Source organism: Crocuta crocuta, unplaced genomic scaffold (genome assembly GCF_008692635.1).
Source record: "Crocuta crocuta isolate KB4526 unplaced genomic scaffold, BGI_CrCroc_1.0 scaffold45, whole genome shotgun sequence".
Taxonomy (NCBI): domain Eukaryota; kingdom Metazoa; phylum Chordata; class Mammalia; order Carnivora; family Hyaenidae; genus Crocuta; species Crocuta crocuta.
Genome location: NW_027530544.1, coordinates 1342635 through 1358105, shown reverse-complemented (window position 1 = coordinate 1358105; position 15471 = coordinate 1342635). Strand labels below are relative to the sequence as shown.

The 15471-nt window shown below is 35.9% G+C and overlaps 1 protein-coding gene across 1 annotated transcript in view; it reads right to left on the bottom strand.

Annotated features, from left to right (window-relative positions):
• The window catches only part of SLC49A4 (solute carrier family 49 member 4), a 75295-nt gene that overhangs the window by 27217 nt on the left and 32607 nt on the right, over window positions 1-15471 (bottom strand). The window contains exon 5 of the mRNA XM_077767612.1: window positions 7465-7573. Coding sequence (XP_077623738.1) covers window positions 7465-7573 — 109 coding nt within the window. The remainder of the gene's footprint in view (window positions 1-7464; window positions 7574-15471) is intronic.

Here is a 15471-nt window from a genome sequence, read left to right as displayed (position 1 = left end):
TTTTTTTCCCCCATATCACTGGCATTTGGGACAAGAGAATTCTCTGTTCTGCATTACTGCCCCTCTCACTGCAGAGCATTTAACTTCCACTGTCTGAGGCCCACTTAATGCTATTAGGCCTTCCCAAACATTTCCATCTATCCTTGTTGAGTGGGGCTCTGTGTTAGGCTAAGAACCACTATGCATCTGACTGTTACTGATCCTGGTCTTTTTAGGCCATTTGTGCTTTTCTGCTTCCTTTGTTCATGACATTTGCTTTAGTTAATAACATTCTACCCACTAATTAATTAAAAACATTTTTTTTGCTTTCATTTAATTTTAAATTTTATTTCATTTACTACCTGGTTGTAATTCTTGGTCTCTCAATCCCTCAGAGTTTATACAGACAAGAGATACTTGAAAGAGCTTCTCAGGATTTATAATGTGAAGCATAAGATCTAAAATCAGAATCATTTAAATGGATGCTACACTTTTCTTTCTTGGAACTGAACATGCTTGTAATACCTGACATCCAGAAAAATAAGTTAGAAAACTAAAGGAAGACTTTCTTCTTCTGGTGAAGGTATACTAGGTAATCTGGATTGATATTCTGGTTGAAAATTAGAAAACCCAGGGGAAAATCTATCTGAGGGCATCAGAGGGCCCAGAAGGTAATTTAGAACTATGGAATTATGGAACCATGACGTAAAATGGATAGGAAACCCAGAAAGATAAGCCTGGTTCCCTTTGGGGTATCTGATTTCAGAAAAGGTAGCTAAGGGGCTGACAGTTATCAACAGCCTGCTGACTTAGGAAAGAAAAAACTGTGAGTAGATGGCCTTGTAAAAACCCCAGCCTTTAGATGGTAACTTTGAAATGTGTAATGGAAATAAAACGGTATTCTGTGGTACTGAAGCCCAGCTTCAAAATCTCAGTTCTTGAAGCTGGATTAAATGATCCTTATACTTCTGTAAGAGAAAACATAAGTTCTTTCCGGGGTTAAATAACATCACCTTGAAGCTTAAATGATCTCTACAATTTTCATATACTATGTCTGGCACTCAGTCAAAAATAAAGGAGCACATAAGGAGATAAAAAAAACATAAATGAATACTACAAATAAAAAAAAGACCCACGGGATCCGGATCAAGGAATGATGAGACTTTAAGCAACTATTTTTACTAATTTGAAAAAGTAAAAGATCAAGCACTTTACAGACGCTTGGAAACTATGAAAAAGACTCAAATAAAAACTTTATAATATCTTAACTAAAATTAACAACTCATAGATGTGTTTAACAGAATAGTGGAGGTGAAAACTGAAATAGTGAGTTGAAGAAAGGCTAGATAAAACATCTAGTCTGAAGTAGAGAAAGGCAAAAGGATAGAAAATTCAGAAAAGAGAGTAAGAGACATAGGAGATACAGTATAAAGGTATAACATATATAGACTCTCCAAAGGAAATTAGAGAAAATAGAGCTTGAGGAATACTGGCTAAGAATTTTCTGACACTAGGACACCTGGGTAGCTCAGTTGCTTAAGCATCTGACTCTTGATTTGGGCTCAGGTCATGATCTCATGGTTCAGGGGTTTAAGTCCTACATCAAGCTGTGTTGACAGCATAGAGCCTGCTTGGGATTCTCTCTCTCTCTCTGTCTCTCTCTCTCTCTCTCTCTCTTTCTCTCTGGCCCTCCCTCACTCTCTCTCTCTCTCAAAAATAAACCAAAAAAAGAAAAAAGAGAAAAAATTTCAGATACTGATGATAGACATCACACTATAGGTTCAAGAAATCCTACAAACCTCAAGAAGAATAAATTTCAAAAGAGTCACCAACTAGTTATATCATAGTAAAACTGCTGAAATCAAAGACAAAGAGAAGACCTTAAATGCAGCAAACTTTTACACTTAAAAGCTGACTTCTTAGAAGCCAGAAGAAAATGGGATATTTTCAAAGAACCAAAAGATAATAAATGCCAATCAAGAATTCTATGTCCAACAAAAATAATCCTCAAAAATGAAGGTGAAATGAAGACATTTTCAGGTGAAAATAAGGAACAAACCCCTAACAAGAGAATTTGTTGCAAGCAGACATGCACAAAAACCAAACCACATACGCAGTAAAAGGTGCTTTTTAGACAGAAGAAAAGTGATCAGAGATGGAGGACTGTAGATAAAGGAAGAGATGAAAAGCAACAAAATGGGGAAATATGAAGGTGAATCTAATTAAATACTGCCTATATAAGCAATAATAATAATGCCTTGTGCAGTGTAAAACATGACAATAATAGCACAAAAGATTATAGAGGGTTAAACAATGTTGAAAGGTTCTTGGATCTTGGGCTGTTTTGGAAGAGGTGAAAGTTCCAATTTATGATAGATGTTGATAAATCACAAGAACATTCTGTACTTTCTAGGGTAAACACTAAATAGTAAAAGAGATTACAACTATTAAGCCTACAGAAGAAGAAGACAGAATAGTGAAAATTACTTAATCCAGAAGAAGGTAAGAAAGAAGAAAAAAGGATAGACCAGATTGAACAAAATGAAACCAATGATCTAGATCTAGATGGCAGATCTAGACACAAATTTATCAATAATTATATTAAAATAAATGGCCTAAATACTCTAATTAAAACACAAAGATTATCAGACTGGATTAAAGAAAAAAAAAGGATATGCTGCTTATTACAGGTATACCTAAAGAAAGCCTGAAAGTAAAGAAATGTAAAAAGATATACCATGCAAACACTAGTCAAAAGAAAGCTGGTGTAACTTATAAGCTTTACGGCAAAAGCATCACTAGATATAAATAATACTTCATATGGAAGGAAGGTTAAATTCACTGGTCAGATATTATAATTCTAGGTTTACATATACTTAATTACATAATCTTAAAATATAACACCATACCCAAGAATTATAGAATACAGTTGACCATACACTGGGTCAACAAAATTTGAAAATATAGACCACATTTATGCAATTTAGTTAGGAATTAAAAAAAAAAAGAACTAGAGAATCTTCAAGGGTTTGTAGATTAAGAAAATGTTCTTCTAAATAACCCATGGTTCAAAGTGGAAATGACTATGGAAACCAGAGAACATTTGAAATTGAATAATAATGAAAATCTTACTTAGCAAAACTTATGGAATGAAGATAAAGCTATATTTAAAGATATAGAATTTAGACTCTAGAATCTTTATATTATGTCATCCACGGCATGTACTATACTGTTAGAAAAATTAGACAGGAAAATGTGACTCATATTTTCAAAAAGGATGTATTAAATAGAAACCAATTCAAAGATAGCCTACATGTTGGACAAAACAGAGATCATAATACAAAGAATGAAAGAGAAAGAGAAATCTTTGCTTGCTCAAAGTTTACGAGTATATTTCCCTATGTTACCCTGTAGAACTACACTGTCTGGTACACTAGCCACTAGCCAATTATAGCTATTTAATTTGAATTTTATTTTATTTTTTAAAAAATGTTTTATTTAATTTTGAGAGAGAGAGATAGAGACAGCACAAGCAGGGGAGGGTCAGAGAGAGAGGGAGACACAGAATCTGAAGCAGGCTCCAGGCTCTGAGCTAGCTGTCAACACAGAGCTCAATGCGGGGCTCAAACCCATGAACCGTGAGATCATGACCTGAGCCCAAGTCAGACGCTTAACCAACTGAGCCACCCAGGTGCCCCTTAATTTGAATTTTAATTAGTTGGGATGAAATAAAAATGAAGATTCACTTCCTCAACGGCCACCTACTGACCACCTTTCAGGGGCTCAGTAGCCACTTGTGACTCGTGGCTGCCATATTTTGGACAGTGCAGATACAGAACACATTTGTCATCATAGAAAGCACTAAAGGACAGTGCTATTCTAGAAGTTTTATCGTTATTCCTGTTTAGAATTTAAACCTAGAATTGAATTTTGTGCTCATTATAAGCTTTTTTCTCTTCCCATATAGATATCCATTAATCTGGTATCAGTTTTTGAAAAGATTATGCTTTTCTTATTGTCCTCTAGTGTTCGTCTTTGTTCTAATAAAGTGCCCTTATGTGCACAGATGTGTTTCTAAACTACTTTTTCCCTTCTAATCTATTTGCCTGTCTTTATGCCAATACCAAAGTGTCTCAAGTGTTTTAGTGTTATAATAAGTTTTGGTATTTTATAGAATAAATATGCCCCTTTATTGGGATTTTGATTAGAATTTTTTGAATCTAGACGATCACTTTGAAAATTAACGTCTCTGTAATACTGAGCCCTCTAAACCATGTTCATTGTATTTCTGTACGTTTACTAAAGTCCTAATGTCTCTGAATGATGCTATTACTTTCTGCAAAGGCATCTTCTATGTATTTATTAGATTCATTCCCAGGTATTTGATATTTTCTGAACCTATTCTAATTGGTATCTTTAAAATTTTTTCTTTTCTGGGACACCTGTGTGGCTCAGTCAGTAGAGCATGTGACTCTTGGCCTTAGGGTTGTGAGTTCAACACCCATGATGGGCGTAGAGCTTACTTAACATTTTATTTTCTCTTGGCTGATGTATAGAAGTATAGTTTACTTTTGCAAAGAACATGGATGACATAATATAAAGATTCTAGACCCTTTATCTTTCTCTAAAATGGTTGATTTTTGTGTTAGTAGGCAGTTCAATTAATAACTGGTCACCTTAAACTTCTGTACACTTGATTTTGTGTTTTATTAAGGAAGATAAGTAGAAATCTAAATGTTTCAAGATCCTCTCACTTGGTAGGACTCGGTCTCCAAATTGTCTCCTCTGCAAATTTTTGTCAGGGCTTGTTTTTAGGCCTTGTGGTATTGTGGGTCTAAGTAGAATAGGCCTTATTTTACCTAGAACATGGTTCTTGATTTTAAATTTTGGCCTAGATTCTGTGTTTTAGCAGAAGCCCAAGGCATTAACAAGGTATTAATGAGGTATTACCATTCTGGTTGAGCTAGAACTATAAGAGTCCAGCACTGCTTACCCTCTACTATATTCATTCTGCTTTCAACCTCATAGCAATCTTTCTGTTAAGCCTTCAGTAGTTTTGCCCTTTATATATGCAGTCCATTTGTCAGCCAAGATATGCTGAGGACCCCACAAGTCCCCTGGGGAGGCCCCTTCTGCACAGCTTTTTAAAAAAAAAAATATATATATATATATACATAAGCACTTAAAAAAACTTTATTTATTTTAGAGAAAGGGAGGGAGTATGTGCACGGGAGGGGCAGAGAGAGAGAAGTTCATAAGCAGGCTCTGCACTGTCAGCACGCAGCCTGATCTCATGACCATGAGATCATGACCAGAGCCAAAATCAAGTGTTGGATGCTTAACACACTGAGCCACTCAGCCACCCTGCACAGCTTTCTTCTTTACAATCAGTAAGAAAAAGGGAGACCAATGCTGCGCAAGAGACTTGAATAAGTGTGTCACAAAGAAAGGATATTCAAATATCAAACAAAAAGATATCACTATAACGGCACTTAACTGCATAGCCATTAGCATTTGTAACTTAAAAAAATTTTTTTTAAAGTTTGTTTATTTTTGAGAAAGTGACAGACAAAACACGAGAGGGGAGGGCAGAGAGAGATGGAGACAAAGAATCTGAAGCAGACTCCAGGCTCCAAGCTGTCAGCATAGAGCTCAGTGTGCGGCTCGAACCCACAAACTGTGAGATCACGACCTGAGTCGAAGTTGGATGCTCAGCTGACTGAGCCATCCAGGTGCCCAGCACTCCTAACTTTAAAAAGACTTGGCGCCTGGTTGGCTTAGTCGGTTAAGCATTGGTCTTTGGCTCAGGTCATGATCTCACAGGAGTTTGAGCCTCACAGTGGGTTCTCTGCTGTCAGCACAGAGCCCGCTTAGAATTCTCTGCCCTTGCTTCTTTCTGTCGTTCCCCCACTCATAATACCTCTCAAAAATGAATAAACATTATTAAAAAAAAGACTAACATTGCCAAGTGTCTGTAAAGATGTGGAGCAATGAGAAATTTCATGTCCTACTGGTAAAACTATAAATTCATACAACCACTTTGGGGAAGTCTGGCATCACCTTTCAAACCAGGAATATACTATAACCAACAATTCTATTCCTAGCTATGTATCCAAAAGAAATGTGATAGAGGTGCATCAATAAACATGTATGATAATATTCATACAGCATTGTTTGTGACTATGACTGTGACAGTCAAAAACTGGAAACAATCCAAATGTTCATCAAAAGCAGAATGGAAAACTGTTGTTATTCATATAATGGAATGTCACATCAGTGTGCTGGATTGCTTCCATTTGTCCCTCCCTATCTTTCTACCTCTTTTCACCATGCTATTTGGAAGTAAGGAGAAGGAATACATGGCCTGAATTATACAGGCTACATGGTTATTTTTAAAGAAATGAGGTACACTTATTCTGAGGGTAGGGAGGAAGTGAGAAATTAGATGTCAACATTAGCCATATATTTGATGATGGGATTTTAATCTTCTTTATAAAGTATGGAGCAAGATTAGGATGAAGTCAACAAAGGAAGATTTTCCTTCTGTATTTTTCTGTTTATTAGCATCATTAACAATAGCCAAATTACTGTAAAATTCATGGCTGCTAACAAAAACCAGGAAGAAAATTAATATTATTTTTAACTATTTCAAAAGGATTAAAAATTTTTTTTAACATTTATTTATTTTTGGGAGAGAGAGAGAGACAGATGTGAGAGGAGAGAGAAAGACATAGAATCCAAAGCAGGCTCAAGGCTCTGAGCTGTCAGCACAGAGCCTGATGCCAGACTTGAACTCACGGGCTGTGAGATCATGACCTGAGCTGAAAGTCAGACGCTTAACTGACTGAACCACCCAGGCGCCCCAAGGATTTTATTTTATTATTTTTTTTAAGTTTATTTATTTATTTTTGAAAGAGAGAGACAGAGAGTGCAAGCATGAGCTAGGGAGGGACAGAGAGAGGAAAGAGAGACTCCTAAGCAGGCTCCACACTGTCAGTGCGGAGACCAAACTGGGGCTCGATCTCATGAACTGTGAGATTGTGATCTGAGCCAAGATTAAGAGTCCACACTTAACTTACTGAGCCCCCCAGGTGCCCTAGGGTCTTGCTTTTGCAACAATGGTATTGGATAATGGTTACCCAGGCCTTGAAGTTTAAACCAAGAACACGCAGACAATAATTACAATTTAAATGTACTAAAAAGGGGCGCCTGGGTGGCTTAGTCGGTTAAGCATCCAACTTTCGCTTAGGTCATGATCTCGCGGTTCGTGGGTTCGAGCCCCGCGTTGGGCTCTGTGCTGACTGCCAGCTTGGAGCCTGGAGCCTGTTTCAGTCTGTGACTCCCTCTCTCTCTGACCCTCCCCTGCTCATGCTGTCTCTCTCTCTCTCCTAGAAATAAATAAAACATTAAAAAAAATTTAAAAAAAATAAAATAAATAAATGTACTAAAAAATATCTACAACATGTAAAGAAAGGAAATACTTACTTGACTGACATGCACTGGTGTTAAAATTAAGTCCAGAACTCCAGACCAGCCAGCAAATACACCAAGTGGTATGGCATATGCTAAAGCAATCATCAAAAATCTCATATTGCTGTAAATGAGAAAAGAAAATATTATAGATTCAAAATCTTGAATTTAAAATTTTTTAAAGTAAGTAGGATCACTTCCTTTATGCCCTTATTTATTTTTGAGAGAGAGAGAGAGAGAGAGAGAGAGAGAGCAGAAGGTGGGGAGAGGGGCAGACAGAAAAAGAGAGAATCCTAAACAGGCTCCATGCTCAGCATGGAGCCCAACATGGGGATTGATCCTATGACCCTGGGATCATGACCTGAACCAAAATCAAGAGTTAGACTCTCAACTGACAGAGCCACCCAGGTGCCCCTGAATTTAAATTCTTACTCATGAAAAATGTCAGTCATTTGAAAATTGGAACACCAGAATCAGAAATAGAAAATACTTAGTTTGTTAATAGTTTGTTAATAAATTCAAAGGTCTTTAAACTTTTGTTTTCATAAAAACAATCTTCTTTGTTCATATAGTTTAAAATTGTCAAAGTTTATTATATAGATGAGTTACCAATATTATTTCTTTTTTTTTTTTAATGTTTTATTTATTTCTGAGAGAGAGAGAGAGACAGCATGAGCAGGGGAGGGTCAGAAAGAGAGGGAGATACAGAATCTGAAACAGGCTCCAGGCTCTGAGCTAGCTGTCAGCACAGAGCCCAATGAGGGGCTTGAACCCACGAACAGTGAGATCATGACCTGAGTCGAAGTCGGACGCTTAACCGACTTAGCCATCCAGGCGCTTCAAGATGAGTTATCAACATTATTTAGCAGAATGAGTAGGTATAGGTTAAATTACTATTTACATAAACAAAGTGGAGGAAAAAACAAAGATTAAAAATACATCATTTGCTAGTCTTACTATTTTCAGAGAGTAGTTTTAACTTTTGTTTCATTGCTATTAAAGTTTGTTGGGGCAGCTGGGTGGCTCAGTCGGTTAAGCGTTTGACCTTGGTTCAGGTCATGAACTCACAGTTTGTGGGTTTGAGCCCCACAACCGGCTCTGTGCTGACAGCTCAGAGCCTGAAGCCGGCTTTGGATTCTATGGCTTCCTCTCACTCTGCCCCTCCCCCACTCATACTCTTGTCTCTTTTTCTCAAAAATAAACATTAAAAAAATTTTTTTTAAGTCTGTATTAGTCAAAAGATTTTAATAGGCAATACAATGCAAATGGTTCAAAACCAGAAAGGTATAAAAATACAGGGAAAACACGTCCCTCTTACCCCATTCCCTTCTTCCCACAATTATCAATGTTCTTGCTTTCTTGGACAACTTCTCAGAAACATTTAAAAATATATAAGACTACATATATACATATGTATGTATATATATATTACATAAATTTGTATATATACTCATTACATGTTATTTTATATATGTACATATTAATATATATTCATAATTGTATATATATACTTTCCCCAATCTTTTTACATAAATGGTACTATATTACAACCATTTGCTGAATTTTACTTTTTTAACTTAATAAGTCTTAGAACTCTTCCATAGTCAATACAGACAGAGCTTCCTTATTCTTTCTTAGAGCTGGGTAGTACTCCATTATGTTCGTATATCATAATTTATTTCACCAGCCCCAATTGAGAGAGAGATATTTTTATCATATATATATATAAATTTATTCCTTTGCTCTTACAGTCATTTCACATCTGCACTAGGACATTTGGAGAACTGACTTTTAGAAGTGCAATTACCATGTCAAAAGACTATGTGTTTTTGTAACTTTACTGGATAATGCCAACTGCCCTCTAACAGATTGTACTTCTACATTCCTATCAAAAGGTCTAAAACAAAAACATGGTGTTAACACCAAAGTCTGGTGAAGATGTCCCAAAACTAGATGACTTGTATATTGCTTGTGGCAATGAAAAATGGCACAACTACTCTGGAAAATAGCCTGGCAGGTTTTTAAAAAACTAAATATGCAACTACCATATAATCTAGCAATTACACTCCTAACCATTTATCCCAGAGAAACGAAAACCTATGTTCATGGCAAGAACCTATATACAAATATTTATTTATAACAGCCAACCCCCACCACCCGGCCCAAATGCTGAAGTCAACCCAGATGTCCTTCGACAGGTCAACAGTTACCCAAACTGTGTACATCAACACCATGGGATACTATTCAGTAATAAAAAGGAGTAACTACTCATACACAAAACACCCTGGATGACTCTTCCGAGAATTATGGGTTTTTCTTTCAAGTTTTTATTTAAATTCCAGTTAGTTAACATATAGTGTAATATCAGAATTTGGTGATTCATCACTTACATACAACTGCCAGTGCTCATCACAAGTGTCCTCCTTAATGTCCATCACCCATTTAATCCATTGCCCACCCACCTCCCCTCCAGGAACCCTCAGTTTGCTCTCTATGGTTAAGTCTGTTTCCTGTTTGCCTCTCTCTCTCTCTCTATTTTTTAAACCAATTTACATAACATTCTTGAACTGACATTATAGTAATGGAGAACAGATCAGTGTTTGCCAGGGGTTAAGGAGTAGAATGGGAGGGAAGTAGATATGGCTACAAAAGGACAAAAAACAAAAAAGAGAATCCATGTGAGGATGGAAATGTTCTGTATCTTGACTACCAACAGTTTTGTAAGATGTTATCATTGGGGGAAACTGGGTAAAGAGCCCACGTTATCTTTCAGTATTGTTTCCTACAACTGCATGTGAATCTAGAAGTATCTCAATAATAAAAACTTTAATTTTAAAAATGTAATAAAAATTACATACTACTAACAATAGCTAGGAAAGTCCAAGATCTATGGGGGGCGGGTGGTGGAGGGGGTGGAGGAGGAAGCAACCTTTAATCTAATTAAGGGCATAGAAAATGATCTAAATAGATGGAGAGATGGTCTATACTGTCAATTCACCCAAATTAATCTATAAATTTAACATAATCAATACTAAAGTTCCAGCTGAATTTTTTAGAAACTTAAGAAACATGCTCTAAAGTTTATATGGAAGAATAAAAGTTCTTGGAATGCTAACTTATCTTTTAAAAAATATGAAAAAGGAAGCCCTTATCCTATCACATATCAAGACAAACTGGGGGACCTGTGTGGCTTAGTTGGTTAAGCATCTGACTTCGGCACAGGTCATGATCTCATGGTTTGTGGGTTTGAGCCCCACATCAGACTCTGTGCTGACAGCTCAGGCCTGGAGCCTGCTTAGGATTCTGTGCCTCCCTCTCTCTTTGCCCCTCCCCTGCTCATGCTCTGTCTCTCTCTGTCTCAAAAATAAATAAACATTAAAAAAAAAAAAAAGAGAGAGAGAAAGACAAACTGCTTGGCCTAGTATGGGAATGGCTAAAGAACTGGCAAAATGGAAGGGAAAAGAGAGCTAACAAACTGCTAACAATTGTTCAGTAAGTAGTGCTAGTTTCTTCTATGGGAAAAAAAACCCAAACTCCTACATTATTAGTTAATATCACATACTGAGGTAGAATCTAGGTGGGTTGAATAACTAATGTAAAAGATAAAACCAGAAAGTTGATAATTAAGGAGTCCATGGACAAAGTTTCCAGGCAGATGACAGATTGGGGATATTTGCAATTTTTTAGTATACAAGGAGGTTATACCTAGAATATATAGATCATTAAGAAAAAGATACCAAAGTAATTACCATTAGGAAATGGATAGAAGCTACGAAGAGGAATTTATAGTAGATGAAATCCACAGGCAAGCTATCACATCATGAGAGTCTCTACCTTATTAATAACCAGAAAATGCAAATTAAACAAAAGATGTGTTAGTTCATACCTAATAAACTGGCAAAAATTAGGAAGATGAATTATATCAAGTTTTGTAGGCATGTAGGGAAAGGGGCACTGCCGATGGAGGTATAGTTAAAGGCTGGAATTTTTTTTAGAATAATCTGGCAATACTTGGCAAATTAAGCTTAAAATATCTTATGACCTAGCAATCTTGCTGTGGGATCTATTTTCCAAAGTATAGGTTATAACCTATAGGTTATAAAGGCATTTGAACCAAGTGCAATGCATGAACCTAAGAATTCTCACTCAAATTGTTAAAAAAATATTTATGAGACAGTTGGAAATTTAAACTTTGATTTGATATTAGAAAACTATTTGTAAAAGAGTCTCTACCTTTCTAACATTATTACACATATTGAAATGTTGATGGCTGATCAGTTATCTTGGATTTGTTTAATAATACAAGTAGTGGACGAATGGGTGGATTACAGAAGAAACAATAATCAGTTACCATTCCCACTGGGTTATGGACATATGGGGGTTATACTATTCTACCTTTAACTATTCTACCTATAACTTCCAAAAATGAAAAGTTATTTTAAAAAAACACATAGTATTTAGTGAAAAAAAGTCACAGACTGAGATACATAATATGCCATCATTTAGATAAACACAGGTACTACAAAACAATACATGTATTACAAAATAAAGTAAATTAATTAAATAAACAAAAAAGAAAGATTAAATGCATTTAAGAGATGGCCTGGGTAGAGGGAGGGAAATGGGAGCGGGAAATATAAATAAATGAACAAATGAATAAATAAATGAATAAATGTGTTCATGTGCTCTGAAGAAACCCATTCAACTCAGCTCTCCACTCTTGAAGTCTAAAAGGCAAAGACAACAACTACCATCATCAAACATTAAATTAATATATACAGGGAAAGGAAGGCTTACTTCGATTACACAGATTAAACACACAGTAAGACACGGGAATCACGTGGATAGTAAATAGATAATAGTGGTGAAAACTTTGGAGCATAACTAATGATTTTGTTGTTTCCCCAGACAAAGGAATTAGAATGCAGTTAGTTAATTCTGATTAATCCAGAAAGTAATGACTTCAGGAGTCCTTTGAAGGGCCAGAGAAAATTACATTGATAGGCTAGGGGAATGGGGCATGGTAGGTCCAAAGAACTACCCTAGAGAGCCAAAGGGAGAAGCAGACAATCCTGCAGGATAACCAGACAAATAATGGAAGAAACAAAGGAATGTTAGGCATTGGTGAAAAGGGCTTTTTATAGGGGGAAAGATCTTATACTTTATAGTTTAAACAGAGAATAAAGATCTTGATTGTAGAGTAATTAGAAGCAAACCCGGGGTATATACTGTGGTCAGAGTGACAATTTTAGGTTGTTTTTCCTTGTCAGAATCATTTTTTACCTAACTCCTTAGCTTAAAATCCTTCAGTGACCCCTCATTTTCTACATTTTTTAATTGCTATCTAACCTCTGGTATTGCATGGAGAAAAACTTAAATAGCATTGAAAAAAAAAAACCTATCATTTTAGGAGTGCCTGGGAGGCTCAGTCAGTTGGGCATCCAACTCTTGGTTTCGCAGTTTGTGGGTTCGAGCCCCACATCAGGCTCTGCACTGACACTGCAGAGCCTGCTTGGGATTCTCACTCTCTCTTTGCCCCTCTCCTACTCATGCTCTTCCTCAAAATAAATAAACTTAGAATAACTATCATTTTAAACTATGTGATCAAATATGTGCCATTGATCACCATTCAATTTCACTAATATTTAATTTGCCCATTATATGGAAAGCAATATCCTAAGTGCTGTAGACATGTGTTTTGTTGTTGTTAAAGTAGGCTTTACGCCCAACATAGGGCTTGAACTCACAACCCTGAGATCAAGAGTTAGATGCTCTACTGACTGAGCCAACCAGGCCCCCTGTAGAGATATGGCTTTTTTTTCTTTTAAGTTTATTTATTTATTTATTTATTTATTTATTTATTTATTTATTGAGAGAGAGAGAAAGCATGAGTTGGGGATGGGCACAGAGAGAGGGAGAGAGAGAATCCCAAGCAGGCTCTGCACCGTCAGCACAGGGTGTGACATGGGGCTCAACCCTACAAACTGGGAGATGATGACTTCAGCCAAAGTCAAGAGTCTGGTGCCTAACCAACTAAGCCACCCAGGTGCCGCAAGTTAAAAAACTTTCTACTATACTCCAAAGCAAGAAATACATTATTACTTTGTGATCTACCCACATACACAGACATATATTCTGAAACAAAAGTCTCACAACATTATGTATCCTTACTGCAGGTGATAGAATATTTATTTCCAATCTAATTTCATTCTACTTTTTTTCTTTTGTTTTTTTCTTTAAGATGGTCACCCTACTAAATTAGTTGGGTGTGAGTCAAAGTTTGAAAACCAATGTTACATAGCTATGCTGTCCAACTTGGTAGCCACTAGCCAGATGTGGCTATTGAACACATGAAATGTGGCTAGTGCAACTGTGGAACTGAATTTTTTATTTTATTTCATTCTACTTAAACTAAATTAAACTTAAAAAACAGGAGCAGTGAAAAGTACTTTCCCATTAATCACAACTTTATTTTTTTGGTAGGACTACATTTCAGTTTAACTGCTGCACTGGGTAAGATTTTTTTTTTTAATTTTCTTAATGTTTATTTACGATTGAGACAGAGAGAAACAGAGCATAAGTGGGGGAGGGGCAGAGAGAGAGAGGGAGACACAGAATACAAAGCAGGCTCCAGGCTCTGAGCTATCAGCACAGAGCCTGACTTGGGGCTCAAACCCACAAACTGTGAGATCATGACTCGAACCAAAGTCAGCTACTTAACCGACTGAGCCACCCAGGCACCCAGCACTGGGTAAGATTCTACTGTAATGTGTGGGTGTAGCATGTGTTGTTTATAGTTTTAGAACCTGTCACTGATCTTGGTGTCAATGAACTGACTCAGTTCTCATTATTTTTGTTCCACATAGACATAACATTGTAATTTGCTTATTTGAATATTTTACCAAAAAAAGTATGTTACAAATTTCACAATGAATGGGAACTGCAATCTGTTGCAGCAAAGCAAAATGAATGCCGTGTAAAAAAAAAATGTAAAGATCATTGGGGTGCCTGGATGGCTCAGTTGGTGAGCATCCAACTTTGGCTCAGATCATGATCTCATAGTCTGTGAGTTTGAGCCCCGCATTGGGCTCTGTGCTGACAGCTCAGAGCCTGGAGCCTGCTTTGGATTCTGTGTTTCCCTCTCTCTCTGCCCCTTTCCTGCTCATGTTCTGCTCTCTGCCTCTCAAAAATAAATAAATGTTAAAAAAAAAAAATGTAAAGACCATTAAGTGGATAATATTAAGGGACATATTCAACAGATACAGAGTAAATTTTATAGGCTACTTTTTATTAGTCAAAAAGGAGTAAGAAAAATTAGTTGCCGAAAACCAGAATTAAATGTCCAACAAACAATAAAAAACAATTTTTTTAAACAGATCTGACTTATAACTTTGGCCAGTTATAAAATGGTTTGGATTCCTGTACAAAAAGAAAACCACTTTTAGATGGAGAAATGGTAAAAGAAAGTGTTATTTTAGCTATGAGAATTTTGTTAAAAATGATAAAGAAAAAAATTTTTTAAACCTATTTAAGGGAAGTAAAAGATATTCCATTAAAGCCCCAATAATTGCTTGTAGAATATAAGATTTTTCAAATAATATTAAAGATGTGTTGATTCAAAATTTGAAATATTGCAAATAGTTATTTTGAACTTTAGCTAAGTAGTGCAATGTGCGAGACTGCTCAATGAAAACTTTTTCAATTGTAAATTTAATGAAATTTCAATGCAGACTAAGTATTTCTAATGAAAATTTAGCATCTGAATGGCAATATGCTTTAAGTGTAAAAGTATACACCTGGATTTCAAAACTTTGGTTTGAATTAAAGAACATAAAATATCTCAATAATTTTGAATATTTATTACATATTACAATAGCACTTCTGATATACTGGGTTAAATAAAATATGCTATTAGAATTAATTTTACAGTTTCTTTTACTTTTTTTAATGAGGGTACTAGAAAATTTAAAATTACATATGTGGCTCACATTACATTCCTATGAGACAATATTACTAAAGTGG